This window comes from Choloepus didactylus, chromosome 5 (genome assembly GCF_015220235.1).
Source record: "Choloepus didactylus isolate mChoDid1 chromosome 5, mChoDid1.pri, whole genome shotgun sequence".
Lineage (NCBI taxonomy): Eukaryota > Metazoa > Chordata > Mammalia > Pilosa > Megalonychidae > Choloepus > Choloepus didactylus.
In genome coordinates this window covers 154,601,149-154,617,562 of record NC_051311.1, presented here as the reverse complement: position 1 = coordinate 154,617,562, position 16,414 = coordinate 154,601,149, and the positions used below count along the sequence as shown (strand labels likewise).

General features: G+C 35.6%; 1 protein-coding gene across 3 annotated transcripts in view; it reads left to right on the top strand.

Annotated features, from left to right (window-relative positions):
* The window catches only part of VSTM2A (V-set and transmembrane domain containing 2A), a 29,177-nt gene extending 17,598 nt beyond the window's left edge, over nucleotides 1-11,579 (top strand). The window contains exon 5 of one of the 3 annotated variants that reach the window (XM_037837568.1): nucleotides 8,288-11,579. In XM_037837568.1, coding sequence (XP_037693496.1) covers nucleotides 8,288-8,364 — 77 coding nt within the window. In that variant the 3' untranslated portion in view covers nucleotides 8,365-11,579. Of the gene's footprint in view, nucleotides 1-8,149 lie in introns of all 3 variants that reach the window. The other 2 variants (XM_037837569.1, XM_037837567.1) reach the window with 2 other exon arrangements.
* The last annotated feature ends 4,835 nt before the right edge of the window (nucleotides 11,580-16,414 follow it).

The window sequence follows — 16,414 nt, the reverse complement described above, 5'->3', positions numbered from 1 at the left end:
CAAAGAAAGGCAATGTAAAATAATGGCCTTGTGCAGTTAAGGAGCTCATGAAAAATTAAAAATATATACAAAAGCATACATACCTACCTTACCTATTCACATATATGTACACACACATACCCATTATATAGACACACAGAGTACTAGTATGAAAGTGGTGTGCTCAGAAATGGCTAGTAGCACTGAAATTAAGGGTGGATGGAGAACTGGCCATCAAATTGTTCTTCTTGTTTTTCTAAACATAATGCATGTGTTCTTGGTACATTTATGTCTATTAAATAAATCAAGTGCATATAAACTCCATAAATGCCATGTCGTACAACCATTTTTCCTCTCAGTAGTATGACCCATGGAGACCCCAGTTCCTAGGGGATCAAAGTGATGAGCAAGGGTGCAATCATTTGGCAATGTCAAGAAAAATCAATGCACAGGAAGATTTATAAAGAAGAATTATGTTTCACATAATTCAAAAAAATTGGAGAGAACATTTTTGCTTGGATTCAGATTCCCATCTCTCTATATAAAATAGACCCAAAACAAGTTAAACCCATACTGTTTAAATTAAAGCAAATTGTGAAAGCTTGGAATTATGATCAAATTTCTTGTTCTGTGAAGCTGACAACTATGGAGCTATTGAGAAAATAAAAATAAGAACGCTGAAATGAAATTAGGAAATTTTATTTTATACACAAATATGAATTTTACTGAAGACTAAATAATGCAGTCAGGTACTCCAAATTTCAAAATATAAAGGAGGTAGCAAGCACTATTCAATGAGGGAGTCTACTACAAGGTAAATATTTTTCTTGTTTTGCTTGGATGTCTTATGTTATAGAGACATCCTTAGCCACATCTACTTTAGCAATAAACTGAATATTTTATTTTTTTATTTTTCTAAATTAAACAGATTTTTGTGCAATTTTCTCGCTTCTCCTAACATTATAACTAACTTATTTGAAACTGCAACATTTAGGGAGCATGCAGTGGAATCACAACCACTAAATAGAGACAAACTTTAGGATTTAAAAACTCACTTTACTTCAAATAACTTAAAAATATTTTAAGTGTTTTGAAGACACAAATTGTGTTTTGGTACCTCAGGTCTAATTGTAGCACCTAGTAGTGTGTCTGGCATGTAATTAGAGTTCAATAAATGTTTAGGGATTAAAAAATATGTTTTGGTCTATGTGTAGTGCAAAGTGTTTATGAAGCTAATAACAGTGCTAAGAATATACATGAATTTTTATGTAATTTGTTCAGTCTTTAAGATAACCATCCAGACTACCTATGTGTTAATGAACAGAGAGGATTGGAAGATAACACTTGGGCCATGCTTATCACATACCCATGACAACAGGAATATTAATTTATTTTAAATGATATTTAATAAACAAATTATTTCTAGGATGTTTGATTCTCTCACTTTATTTGCATGCCTTGGTAAGTAGGATATTTATCTTGCTTTAAATACCTGTTAATTACTTAATTCTGATGGGTTAGAAGATAGTTTCTGTTGTGAAGATAATTTATAAAACATTCTAATTGAGATAATTTTGAAAGAGCTAGATTAAAAAAACGAGGATATCTGTTTATTCAAACGTGGAAAATACATACGTAAAATCTTAAGACATTTTCCTTATGTTAAAACAAGTGTGTTTTCCGAGGCCACGTAATTGACGATTTTGTATGTCCTATTGGCATTAGGTCCTCAAATATTTTTTCCTCAAAAGCAAACGCTGCTGAACAGTAATTAATTTTTTTTAATTTAGGCAAATTACTTACAAATTATGGTGGTATCTTTAATTTGTATTTTGAATAACTTTATTTTAGAACAGACTTAGGTGTATAGAAAATTAGCACAGAAAGTACAGAGTTCTAATAAAATACTTTTCAGTTTATAAAAGAAAATAGAAGATACACAGGAATTGAAATAACTTAATCACAGTTATGTTTCTTTCCTATTCTTTCTTTTCCTTCTATTTTTCTGACTTTGAGAGTCTCGGCTGTCATTTCCTTAAAAATATGAGATGTTTTTCCTTATTTGGTGAGGGATTTTTCTCTGATGGTGTTGGGCATGGGGCTCTATATTACGAAAAGAGTGTGGGAAGGTAATGATATTTTTTATTTCACCAATTAGTGAGCAATTGCTCAAATATTCAGCCACACTCACAACCACCACCCCCACTTCCTTTACTCAGGAATCATCGTAGTGCCTTTCTCTTGCCACTTCACTTATTAATCACTAATACTCTGATCCACTCTGTATCCGCTCCCTAATTCAGTGCAAACTGTCCCAGCATGCTCTGGGACACATGCCATGGGAGGCCATCTTCATTGTCACCAATTGTCCTCATATTTTCCTCTATTCCACCCCCCAACTGGCATTAGCATTGTCAGTGCAACAAAACCACATGTGTGTGCTTCTAGAATTTGTTATCATTTAAAGGAGGTCTAGAGTAACATCTATCTTTGCATTATGAACAAAGAGTTTGCTAATTAATAATGAAAACACGTGCAGGAGACATATGTAAACTTCATGAATAGCTTCAAGCACTTTAGCAGCATTTACTTATATAACAGTAAGGTAGTGCTAATTATAAATTATGCTTATTTATGTATTAAAGCAGGTATTAAATACATGTGGTAGTAAAACCTCATTTCTTTGAAAATATTTCAGTATTAATTTTTTTCCGCCAAATTTAGATTTCTCTCCCTCCCAATTTGTCAGAGCTACTCATCTTTCTGTATATTTTCAAATAGGCAGAATTGGGAAAGTATAGAGTCTTCAGGTATGAAAAATCACCAGATAAAACCATGATACAAATTAATTTAGCCCATCTTAGTTCTAGAGTCACATAGAACCGAACTTGAATCTCAGTTGCACTGCCTACGAGCTGAGTAAACTTGAACAAATCACAAGTTTACTTGGCTTCAGTTCCCTCATCAATAACATAATTATAATAATCTCATGGGATCATCGTCAGAGGCAAAGAAATAATAAGTGTTCAAAAATATTAGCTGCTGTGCTCATGTTTATCAACATGTCTGCACTCAACTTGGATGAGTGAGTTCATGAAAATGGGCTGTTTTAAAAATGCACTTGTGGCCTCAACAGGGGCAGGCAGTGTTACCCCTACGTACCCATTCTTTGGTGATGTTAGAAGGTAGAATCCCTGAAAGGATGCAACAACTGACTGTGAGAAAGCAGGACAGGAGTCTGGAACATTCTGTGATGATTGGGGTATCACCATTGCATCTTGTCATTTAGACCTTTTGTCTGTGGGAAACTGCACTTTTTTCCCATAGCTACAGTAAGAGGACTAGAATGGAGCCATAAATTTGCTGACTAAAGGAAAGCTGTAAAGAAAATTCAAACAGCATGCCAGGGCACAATAAAATGGGCTATTTATGTGTTAGGACAAAGTGAAACACATTTCTTTTAAAAAATGGATTTCTGGAAGAAATCGGCACTGGATCCTGAGAATTCTAATAAAAAGATATCCTTCTCAAAAAATTATAGGATAGAATCATCCTATTATTTGACCTTTCCCCTTATATAGTGATTTAGATTTAGTATGTGCAAACCTGAATAAAAGTTGCATTAAAAGCTTGCTCAAATTTTCACACAGCTATTTTCATTTCTTAAAGCCAACATTTGTAATAAAAGAGATGTATGTCAAAGCAGGCTGTGCTGCTCTGAAGGCTGTAATGGGCTCTCGATACTTTATAACCTTGTCCTTTTCACAGACAAAAATTATTTGACAGTGGCCTCTTTTTACTATTGGAGTGTTTCCGTTTTTAGGTTTGTCATAGGATAAGCATCACCAATATTCAATTTTTCAAAATAAAGAATCTGGAGTCAGACCGTGGAGCCACAGCAGGCAAGAAATTGTTTTCTTTCTTTTTTTCCCTTGCTCCTTTTTGAGTTCTGCTGGATACTCAAGCAAGAATAGAAAAACCTATTGAGAATCTTGCCTAAAGTTGCCGAGAGTTTCCCTAACCAAAGAATATTGCCCAAAGCTCAACCAACTCACATAGGAAATCAACCCATCAGAAAATATTCAAAGCTAAGAGGAAGTGGATATCTGAAGAGCTGGTAAAATTCAGATGGGCTAAATTGGGTGTATTTGCCACTACTCCTTCTTTAAGATTCTTTGAATTAAATACCTGTATCCTCTTCTGATTTTTTTTTTTTTTTTTCTGGGCAGCCAAGACATCAGGTTGTTATTCCTTCCCTGTCACCAACTAAAGGAGGCACTTTAAATAAACACCTTACCCCTTCCTGGTCCCAGGCTGTCAAATTTGCAATCTAAAGCTTGGAAAAAAAGAACTTCTTGCCAGGATGAGGGATGTCTCAGAATAGTGGTGGAGCTACCTCTCACTCAAATATTTAAGTGAATTCTGAGAAACCTTTAAGGTCTAAGAATCTCTGATATGAAAAGTTCAAATATGATTATGTTTAGCATGCATTTGGTATACTTTAAAGAGCAAAATAAACTTAATGTTTAGGAAAACTAAGATACCGATGATGTTTTCATATCAAATATTTCTAAGTACAGAGTTGGGGAAAAGAGAAGTCTTATATAAAATATATATATTTTTAAGTATGTTGTATCCAGTGCCTTTGCTCTGAAAAGATTAATATACAATCAAATAATAGCTTCACGTCTTGATTTATCAGATGTGGGGAAATCGGAGCAGCATAGATTGCCTGAGTGAATTTCAGAAAGAAGCAGGTCCATGTTTTATGTTGACACATCACTGTTTGTTCATTTCTGTACCTTAACTTTATTATCTTGTGCCCAGGTAACCTGGGGTGAGTTACTTCATGTCATTGAGTTACAGTTTGCTGATCTGTAAAAGGAAGATCACAATATTTAACCCACGGGGTTGCTAAGTGGCTTAACTGAGACAAGGAATTCAGAGTGCCCGGTGCATACTGCCTGCTACATAGCAGCTGCCCAAGACATTTCAGATTAATTGTAGATTAACGTGAGTGAGAAGAAGAATGCAGTGTTGTTAAATCTTCTAAGCGTCTTCCAGTCAGATGATTGTAGGTCAGGGAAGAACTGGTGGTACTGGTGCAACAGTCTAAAAAGGAAGGTGCTAAAAAGGAGCTAAGTCCTTCCTTCTGGGGGATTGATGAGAGGGGCAAGGAGATGGGAAGGGGGGTGGACATTCGAGTGTTGCTGCTGTTGGGTTCAATTACAATGAGGCAGGCAAGATGGGGTGCTCAACTCTCCACAGCAATGATTTTGATAGTACGGCAGAAGCATAGCTGTTACACCCAGCAAAATAAAGAAAACACTAGAATGGCATACCACCTTTGGTTTAATTGCTGAGTATGCCAAGGTCTCAAGTACTGTTTTTTTGTTTGTTCTTCGTTGTTGTTTTTTTAATTTGGTTTGTTTTTAAGAAATAGATGGCATCTCCTGTTAGTCTCAATTATATTGAACATGATATACTGGAGGCTTTTTAACTGTTTCTCCTTGGTCACACTCTAATTTGTCAAGCACTCTCTTGAGTAGTACTTGTTTGTCTTCATCATAATGAAAGAGATACCAGTGTAAGATATTGCTTCAGGTAGAAAAGGGGTTGGAATAGAGAATGAGAGATGGAAGCTAAACTTCTGCACTACTTAGACTTCTAGTAGACTTCTTAGATTTTGCCATTTGCAAAATGGAGAATATACCTCCTTTACCTCACAAAGAAAGACACAGGGAATTATGCATGAAAGCGTGCTATAAAAAACTGTAAGCATAAAAACAAATGAAAGGCATCATTACTAAATGGAAGTAGAGAGGTGTCATGAAACAGCATTCTGAGTTCTATTAGGCCACTCTTCATCTCAGCATGCTGCCTGCACAATATTTTCTGCCCATAATTGAGATAATAACATCTTCCTTTCTTCTTTACAGGGTATTTTATGTTGGGAGCAAAAGTTTAGAATCTCTCAAGTCTTTCTTCTCGACACTGAGAGTAATAAAAACAAATTTCTAAAATTTCACTCCTTGCCTTTCATAAAGGATTTAATCAGTGAAATAAGATGTGAATATAATTAATTACAAGTCAGTGTAGGCCATGTTAAGACTGTAGGAGAGGCAAAAAAAAAAAAAATCCTACTGAAGTTCAAAGGAGAGATTGCAGCTAGCTGGTGGGAACAGGTAGAATGAATAGCATGTCTTTTGAAGGCAAGAATTACTTAAATGCAGGCTGTATCCTGCTTGGCCTGGACATAGAGCAAAAGAAACCAAATTTTAAAAAATAGGTGATCCTATTCCAGCACAATGTCTGGCATACTAATATGAAAAAAAAATGAAACAATAATACATGAACAGTTGTGTTCATTTTGGAAAACAGAGAAGAAAGGCATATCTTATTTGGCATCTCAAAAGTGAGTAGCAGCAGAGAAAATTAGAACTCTTAGGATCCCTGGCTGCAATTCTGGATCTCATTTCAAAAAAGTCAAATGTTTCTATATGTCAAAATGAGAATAGAACATGATGAGAGGTCAAGGTTTGCTTTTTACAAAAAAAAAAGAAAAGAAAAAAAAAAGGTTCTATAGAATAGGCCATTAATTACAGCATGTTTCATAAACAATATTTTTATATTCAGAATAGTGTAAATGGTACCTTGCACATCTGAAGGCAGTTCAAATTTTTAGTAGCCTTAAAATACTCTAATTTTCAATGTCTATAGTATATAATTTGATTTATTTCCAATTACAATACTCATGTAAAGTTTGCTTTAACTTGCACATGCTGGGCAAAGTATGATAAGAAATGTTTCAAAAATGAAGTAGGTTTTGCTTTAATATCTTATAGGGATGAGGGGATCAGGCAGTTTCCCTGAAGGTCTGATTAATTGAGAAAGGGTTAGCATATTTAACAGTGTGGTTTCAGCAAATTGGGACTAATTGGCAAAACTAAAAAGGAAACCATTATCTCAAAAAATATCTTTTTCAAAAAGTGAATCATTTATCTAGCTTTATTCCTTTAGAAATTTTATTCAATATGAGACTTTTATGTTGAAACGTGTAACATTGGCTATGTGGGGGAGCCATGTCATTATTTATTTTCTTTCTTTTTTTCCACAAAATAATCACTTGTGTTGACGTACCTCTCTCTGAAAGATAACACGAACACATTTTGTGAGAATATTTGAAATTTGGAAAGCTAGTGATTCTATATAGATCATATATATTTTCCTTGCTTGATCTCTGTACTTAGAGTTGCGCTTAGACTGCACATTCCTTTTTGCATTTTTGAAACTTGACATAGGACTTGAATGAAGGAAAACTCTCCACAGACCCACCGCTAAACTTCTGGGTCTTCAGTTGTTAGTGTTTTAAACATAGAGTTCACCTACCAAACAAAGACAAATCAATGACAACACTGAAGTAACCTAATGGAAAACCAGTAACATGAGTCTACTATATGACCACTTTAGACCCCCCAAATATTTATTGAATAGTGACTTTCTGAGAGCATGTGTATTTACCTCAATTTTTCTCACTGCTAGTGTGGGCACAAACATGGATTTAGCTGAAATATTCAAAAGATTGAATTACCTCATCCTTACCCTCTTCAAACCCTTCCAACTTTCCTCCAATGGGAAAAAAAGAGAAATATGTTGAGGCTCATCACGTTTTTGTCTTCTCACGGATAAAAGTAGTTAATATGTCATTTGTAGCTATGAGCTTATCGGGTAAAATATATGAAGCAAAATGCAATTTTGTGCTCTCTCTTACATAGTCCTGGAGCCCTTTTGAAATTTCAAATTTTTGATAGCACTAATATTTCCTCAGATTTCAAGGAAACCCATTAAGAAAAATCTGACTCTAAAAGTAAATGTCCAAACTCACTCACCCTAGAATGTGTTCTAGATAAAGCCTGCTGTTCTCAGTTTTGTTAAATCTCCTGTGGTTTTATGCTTATGCAGTAGTAAAACAGGGGATGTGTTTCCAGGTACAAATATAAGAACAACCAGATAACTAGAGGGTATGATCCTCAAGGAATTCCTTGAGGGAAAGGTGTCTGGATTTCTTCTTCTCAGTGTTCCCACCCATGCGATGGCATTGTTTGAAAACAGACAAAGCAGAGACCAACTTCCTGGGACTGAAATACTTTGTATGTGTTGTTATTTGCAGTGCATGCCAAGACATTCATGAGCACCAGAGCCAAGCTGGCGAGCTAATTAAATATATATATGTATGTGTTTAAAACAGCCTAATAAGGAGCATTGGAAATCTTCAAGATGAGCGAATATCTTATAACTTCTTCCGCAGGTGCGAGGATAGCTACAAGCCATGGACTTTCTGTCCTGCTTCTTGTTTGTGGCTTTGTGAAGGGTGCTTTGCTTTAATCTAAAGTGCTGACTTTTTTCCAATATCACTTTCTCTTCTTAAAGCAAAGAGCAAATCGCCTGTAAAATCTACGGAGCGGACAGCAAAGTTGACCCTAAACTTCAAGCACCACTCTGCACCCACTGTACTCTAATTAACTACCCAAGGAGCACCTGTTCCGGAAGCGTAGACGAAGAGGCTATCACACGTTTTGTTGATAATGTTTTCTTTGGCAAATCACCGATCTTTTATTTCAAGAGAATTAGAGTGAAGCGATAGGACATTTTCCTATAGCAAGATCTATTTTTTCCCCTTTTCTTTCGGCAACTGAAAGAAAGCAGCGTCGCACTGACTGCTCAGGGGTTGGCCTGAACGTCATCAATAGGGTAAATACTATGGATACAACGGATTTCCTATTAAAAGACCCATTGTCTCCAGGAAGCAAACACATATCGAAAGGACACAGAACTTAAACTATGGTCAAACAGATCCCCCACTTTGGGGCAAGAACAAAATTATCGACATTGCAAGTCAACAAAGAGAACGTTATTTTAAACGAGGAATAACAAAACAAAGATTTTTCTTTTCATTTTCCCTTTCTTTCTTGGATTTTTTCTTCCATTTTTTTGCTAAATTGTTTGTTCAATGGTGGCAAGTACTGGTTATGGCCAATCCCTGTTAATTCTGGGAGGTTCCTATAAATACATTTTGAGTGTTCTATATTTCAATGCATTTTAATTCATTTAGCAATTCCTGTATATGCAAAGCTGACAAATTCTGTAAATTGCTTACAGTATGTGTGATATAACATCAAAGTAGATATACTATGACCTTCATGCAAGCTGATTTTTATCATTATATATAAATATATATATGCATATAAATAGCTGTATGTCTGGCCACCAACCAACTTTTTTTGAGGAAGCATTTGTTTCTCATTTATAATTCATGTACTGTGTGAATTTTGTAGTGCACTGTTTCATTTCCACAGGTTTGACAACTGCAGATGGTCTCTGTTGCCCTCTGCTTTCTTCTGGAAAATGCACATTAAAAATTGTATTGAAATGAATTAATTTTCTTGTGTGTATGCTGTGTTGGAATTTGCTATGTTCCCTTTATATATGATGTTTATTGAGATCCAAGGGTCTTTTGAGTCTGAAGAATGGACATTCTCTGCTTTTGACAGTTATTCCTGTATTATCATCATTATTATTGTTGACAAAAAGGAATGCTGCTTCTAGAAAATTTGCCTTGAAGATGAATGTGGGGAAGATGATGAGGGTGCCATGATTCCCTAAATTTATGGAACCACTTCCCGCTCTGGAAAAAAATGCTGCTTCCTGTGACCTTTATGAATTTTTGTAGCTTGGTCATTCTGTTTTCTGCTGCTAATTACATTTTAATGTCTCCTAATTAAAAATTAAAATGAGGTTGTTGGCTAAATGTAATATGCAAAAGATGACTGCAAATCCCTGACTAAAGAAAATAATGTGTTTAGTTTTCACTAGTTATGTGAATTATAATTTTAGGTATTCCATTCTTATTTTTGGCTTTATGATAAATCAGACTATTTTATTTAGAATCTGTTTTCTACTCTGGCAAAGAATGATGGGCAGAATTATTACTGTGTTCCTTACACACCATGGAATACATGTGGTTTGCAATAGAAATGACCTAAGTTTTCCTTCCAGAGAGATTTTTCTGTTTTCTTTTACAAAACCAGAAGAGCATCTATTTGTGGTCATCAGCTCCCAGTCTGGGGTCCTAAAGTGAAGATTTGAAGGCAATGAATACCCCTGCTTTTCAAAGGTAAATGCATTGATTTTCTGCAGTTCAGTTATGAGGAATGTCCTTATTTTCATAATATTTTGGACATTATTTTCTGAGAAATAATGTTTCATGCCAAATGTTTCCCATGTTTTTCTTGTTTGGTTGGTTTATTATTTCAGTCTAATGAGAAAAATAAAGGTTTGGATTGCACTATTTTATTAACCTAGAAATTTATTTTCTTTTGAATTTAATATTTAAAAATGCATAAAATAATAAGATATATATCACTCCTCAAGCCCATCTGGACTTTAAAGATTACCTACTTGAAAGTGTTAAGTTAGCATATTGATTCAAATTCAGGCAAACTGAGAAAAATCCACCAAGTAACTTGCTTCTACTCAAAGTTCAGGTCTTGAGATTGGTTGATTCTAAAGCAAGACAGACTTGTATCTGTATCGACTATCTCTACCGTTCTTGCAGTGAAGGACATCTGCTAGTTTGGAACGAACTCTCACTAGACTCATTGTATCAGAGTCCAGCTTATTGAAGACTTCTTTGTCACTGTGCTACCAAGGTTCTGACACACTGTCCTCTTTGGGAAAGAACATGGCAAATATCAATTTTGCTCTGAACTCAAAAAGTTAATATGGAAGCTTAAATATCAGGACAAACTATAACATATCAAGGGGGCCTTCTAGTGATTTTTCACCTTATATTGTGTCCTTCTGGGACTATAACTTTGTATGTAACCATGACGATGGGAATGAATAAAGATTGAAAAATAGGTCATCTAATCTTCTCAACCTTGATTTCCAAGGTTATTAAATTAATGTCTTTTATAAGAGAGAATTGTAAAAAGATGGAAAGACCATGCTTACCTGAATTTGGATTGGATACTTCAGTACTTTATTGAAGACGTACAGATTGTTTACACATGAAACAATGCAAAATAGAACACCTTATGATAAGAAAACCTAATAAAAATTGTCTATATTAGGAACTCAATCTGGGTTCCTCAATAAACTTGGTGGAGTCTGTGAACCCACTGAAACTATATGTGTATTTTTGCATATATGTATTTATTTTATGAAGATGTTCCTTCACATTCATTGACTCTGAAGGTGATTTGATTATGATTCCTTGGGCTAAAAAAAAATGCTTAGATGTTTTTGAGCACCTAAGAATAGATGATGATTATAACTTCAAACTGATTCGCCTTAAAGTTCTTGGAAGCAAACCATGTTTAGGGAAATGTATTAGGTCACATATATTTTGGGGGGTAAAGAAAATATATATTTTTAACCAGATTTTTTTTCCTTTAAATTTGTGACATGCAGCATGGAATAACAGATATGGAGCGATGTTTGCTGAATTTTTAGAATGGATGATAATGGTTAAAAATACAATTTTGCAAAAGATACATAGATGCCATTCAAATAAAGTCCTAGTATTGATCCTTTATGAAAGACAAACTATTAAATTTAACTTAATGATAATTTCTGTAAGAAAAAATAAATTGTGAAAGGTAAATGTAATTTGTCTGAATTAGTACATAAACTCTAATGATGTTCTCTTGGAATTGAGGCTACTGAACTACAAAATATGTGTGTAAATATTTTCAAATACTAAGCCCCAGTATTTTTGTTTTCAGAGCCTCTCATTGATTAAGGGGGCACTCAACCACCACAGAACTGTTAAACACTTCAGGGTTTCAGCAATGAAATAGATAGATAAGGTCTTATCCTTTCTATTGGGAGAGACAGGCATTACACATTCCAAAACAAGAAAATATCATAAAAGGGAAAGTTCTAAGAAGAAAATTCAGTAAGATGATGTAATGGAGTGCAACTAAGAGGATCAGGGAAGGCTGCTCTGAGGGGGTGACATTTAAGCAAATCTTGAATGACGAGAAATTGGTCAAGGGATGATCTGGGAGAAAAGACTTCCAGGTAAAGAAAAGAACAAAACTCCAGAAGTGAAGCCCATCTAGGCTTCTACATGGACTAGAAAGAGTCGGGGCAGGAATATAGTAAGTGAGGGGTAGAGTGAGGAGACGGAAAGTCAAACAAGGGGAAATCAGACAAGACTAAGACAAGGACAGAGGAACAGAGAGGAACAAGAGTTTGTGCAAATCCCAAAGTGGACTGTTTTTCTGAAATCAGGATACAGGTTCTCTCCACTCTTACCTTTTATTGTGTTGTTTGTATTGAAAGCAATACTCTTTCAGGAGCAAAACATTTCAAACAGGTTATACATTTGTACATAAGCTGCAGAGAGACAGTAGGCAGGAGAGAATTAAATTCAACATTTTTGTGCTAATTTACAACTGATAATCTTGAAGAGCAAAAAGAAAGACTGAAAGATAATGGGGACTTTTTCAAGTGTAACACTAAACTAGATACAGTAATTGTAAATATAGTTTGAAATAAAGACATAAGTAAATAAATTGAAAGGTCAGACAGACCAAAGGAAAAGACTTGCACCTATAGACACTTCTTGGCAAAACACTGTAATTAGAAAGGTAGAGAGAGGCGAAAACTCTACGTGACACACATAGCGAAAAAAAAAATTTTTTCAGAAAATCGGATCTCAGAGTTCTCAACAATAAAAATCTCATACTTCATTGGATAAAAGAGTACAGGGTTTACAGGGGGAAATATCATGATAAAATACTTTTATACACAGTTAAGTTACAGTTTCATTGTTAAAGATAAAAATCATTCTGAAGTAGGCAAGGCTCAGAGAAAACTAGCATGTATGTACTTTTCTTGAAAATTAGGCCTATATACCCCAACTGAGAGATGAATCAAATATAAGAGTTTAAAAATAGGCAGTCTAATATAACTTGTCTACCACGTGAGCTTTTAGGTTATGTTAAATCTAAAGGATCCTTGAATATTGTCTGTATTTCACTGTATATAAATGGAAACAAATTTCGTGAAACCATACTTAAATTATTTTGAACATGCAGTGCACTCCAATATTTTCTGTTTTGCTCTCTTTCTTTCTTTTTCAGTAATGCTTGTTACAGCCCATTAAATTGATTTTGCAGCTTACAATTTGAAAAAAATCACAGCTATGTTTCATTCCAAAACATAATACAAATAGCAAAAACAATGAGAATATAAATAATATAAAACAATAAGTCATTAGAATTCTAAAATTGGACTATATTATTAAAAACGGGAAGTTAGAAATGATTCAATGAAAATATGCATTATTTCTACTCTACTAAAGAGTCCATGACTTATTCTGGGATGGGGAAGCACTGAGGGTATTGTGCACAACTGTGGTCATTGTGTTTTGGATTTGGCTTTGTACCTGTCATCATCTGCATCCCTTGCTATGTTTGAGATATCCCCAACCCCTAGTTACAACCAATGAGGTCCAGAAGACAGTTCCTTCTTCATAACTTTGAGAAATGCATTGTAAAGTAACATGCCACCATATGTGAAGACCACCTCCATGGCTGTCTTTGAATACCTGAGAAGTAGTAGAAGACACTGAAGGTTAAACAAGATCTCTACTTTCAGTGGAGATAGGTGATGGCAGAGGTCAAGTACTGACATTTCATCCCAGAAGGAAATGCATGGCTGGTGATTGTAATGGGAAGCAAACAACAGAAAGGTGATTGGAACACTCCAACCCAGTTTTGAATGATTCACTGATCATGGGGTCTCTAGGAAGGAAATAGGAAGGCCACCTTCTTGAGGTCACACTTGATTTGTATAACCTTAAAAAAATCCCCCATTTCTTAAAAATAGAGTTCTGAGCCATGACAGTGTCATCACACGTGCCACCCATCCAATTCCACCACCAGAGTCAGCTCATGGACTCAGCATCCCTTCATTGCAGGGTGCCACTAAGGGAGGTCCCAAAAATAACATGTCAAGTGCACACTGGGACTATTACCCCCAGACTTCCCAAAAGGGAACTGAGGCCATTTGCCAGAGTGTGCATCAAAGAAAGATAAATACCCAGTCCTTGCTGTGTTATCAGACAATGGCTAGGAGCTAATACTATTTCCTGGAGTCACAGAATGTCACTGAACTGCCCTAGTCTAAGACTTAAGGGGATCTGAGTCCATTATTGGCTCATTGAGAACCAAAAAACAGTTGAAATATAGGCCTTTAGCAATGGAAGAGATTCTACATTGGTTCCCTGTCCTGTAAAGTAGTGACTATTAGTGTAGGAAGGGCCTAGAGTTTCTTCTCCATATCAAAATAGTCATAAAAAGCAATGCCTCATCCCTGAAGAAATAAGGGACATCATCAGAATCACACATGAAGAATTTACCTCTGTCTTTGGTAGAACAGGAAGCAGTGATCCTTGATTCTGGATGATCATAAGCATAATTAGGTGCTGAATGTAATTGTAGCTGTGGTCCAAATATACTTACTGGAGCAAATTAGTAGAGATCCTGGCTCCTGCCATTCAGTTAATAATTTGGTACTTTTCTATTCTATCACAATGAAATATAAGATAAACTCTAGAAAAACTCTGGAGCTCCGGATGGCTTTAAACATCCCTTTAAACATTCAAGGAAGTAATCATTCCAATCTTTCCCAAACTGTTTCAATGAATAGAAAAATATATAGCAGTCTCTCCAACCCATTTTATGAGACTTGCATCATCTTGAGAGCAAACCTGACAATGACAGTGAAAGGCATTTATAGGCCAATTTAACCCAGGAATATAGGCACAAATATCCTCTAAAGATAGCAAACAAACAAAAAATCAACAATATATCATGTACAACTCTTTTAGATTGGATTCCCTCAGAAACAGGCACTGAGACAAGGATTTGATTCTAATTTAACTGGAAGGTGCAGCAACCACCAGTAGGGGAGGGGGAAGTTAGACGAAGAGAAGACAGTTAATAAAGGAGAGTGCATTCTCAAGTGAGCTACCACTGAGGGAAACTGGAGTGTAATTCCACCCCACAAATGGTATAAAACACATACCTCAGAGTAATCCTCCGCCAAAGGAGACGCTGGAGTGTTTAAATACCAATTCCTGCCAGTTGTTGATTGAGGGTATCTGGTGCTAAAAGAGGAGTGAGGGTGGTCAGGGATTTAATTCCTAGACACTTCAAGCCTGCCCTGTGCAGGGGCAGGACAGCCTTCTGTAGCTTCCAAGACAGCCCTCAGGGAAAGAACTGCAGATGTGTACAGCTAGAAATTTGTTTGAACACACTGAAGTGCTAAGATCCACTCTATGTGGCCATAACAGTTCCTGCTACAAGAACCACTAACAGAATAAAATAGAAAAGCATATCTACATTTCAGGAGATGAAAGAAATGAATTTGATGAAATTCCAGCATCCATTTTTTATTTAAAAACTCTTAGGAAACTAAGAACAGAGAGGTCCTTCCTCACTGTGGTAAAGGATTTTTTTTAATTGTAGCAAACATACTTAATTGGTATATTTTGAATATTATTCCTTTAAAAAGACAGTGATACCCAATAACCCTCATCTATTTACCATACAAAAAAATGATCACAGTGGCAATTTAATAATCCCATAATTGGAAAGAACACAATGACCATTAGTAGTAGAATGTATAGATAAATGGTATACTGATAAAAGGGAATACTGGACAGCAAAAAGAATGAACAAATAAGGGCTACTTACAACATTATGGATGAAAGATAATCATAATTAAAGACATCAAGAAATACATCCAGTAGGATTCCATCTAAACAAAGTTCCAAAATAGGCAAAATTGAATCAGTATCTGCAGCATGCTGGAAAACCCCTTCCAAAATGGGGAAACGCCTTGAACTTCCTAACACTGAGAAAGAGACACATGCTTCATAGGCCTGTTTGGATTTCTTAATAATACACACAACAGTCAGGTTTAGAGCTTTGACTCATTGAGTGAACTGGAAGTTTGCCAGGTTTGAGAGTAATCCAGAGAAAGAGAAGGCCATTTTTATCTTGTGCTGGTGATACTGAAAGCAGCTCTGCTCTTTGACCGTTATAATCCTCATGGTCCGATGGTGTTCAAAGTTTCTGGTTAACTTTCACGATACCATATGGGGCCTGCTGAAAATACTGACAGGAAGATCACTGTGAAAGTTACCAGAGTTTTGTAGGAAAGCCATGACTTCTGTAACAAGTAACTCTTCTACTTTTAAGAAACAGTTTACCACTGCTCCCTGGTAGATCAAATAAAGATGGGACACCAGGCAACCGTGCATCCATGTGACTTGGTGTCTTTGTTTGCCAGAGTTGCTGCAACCAATTACCACCACCTAGTTGGCTTAAACAATGGGGATTTTCTACCTCATGGTTCT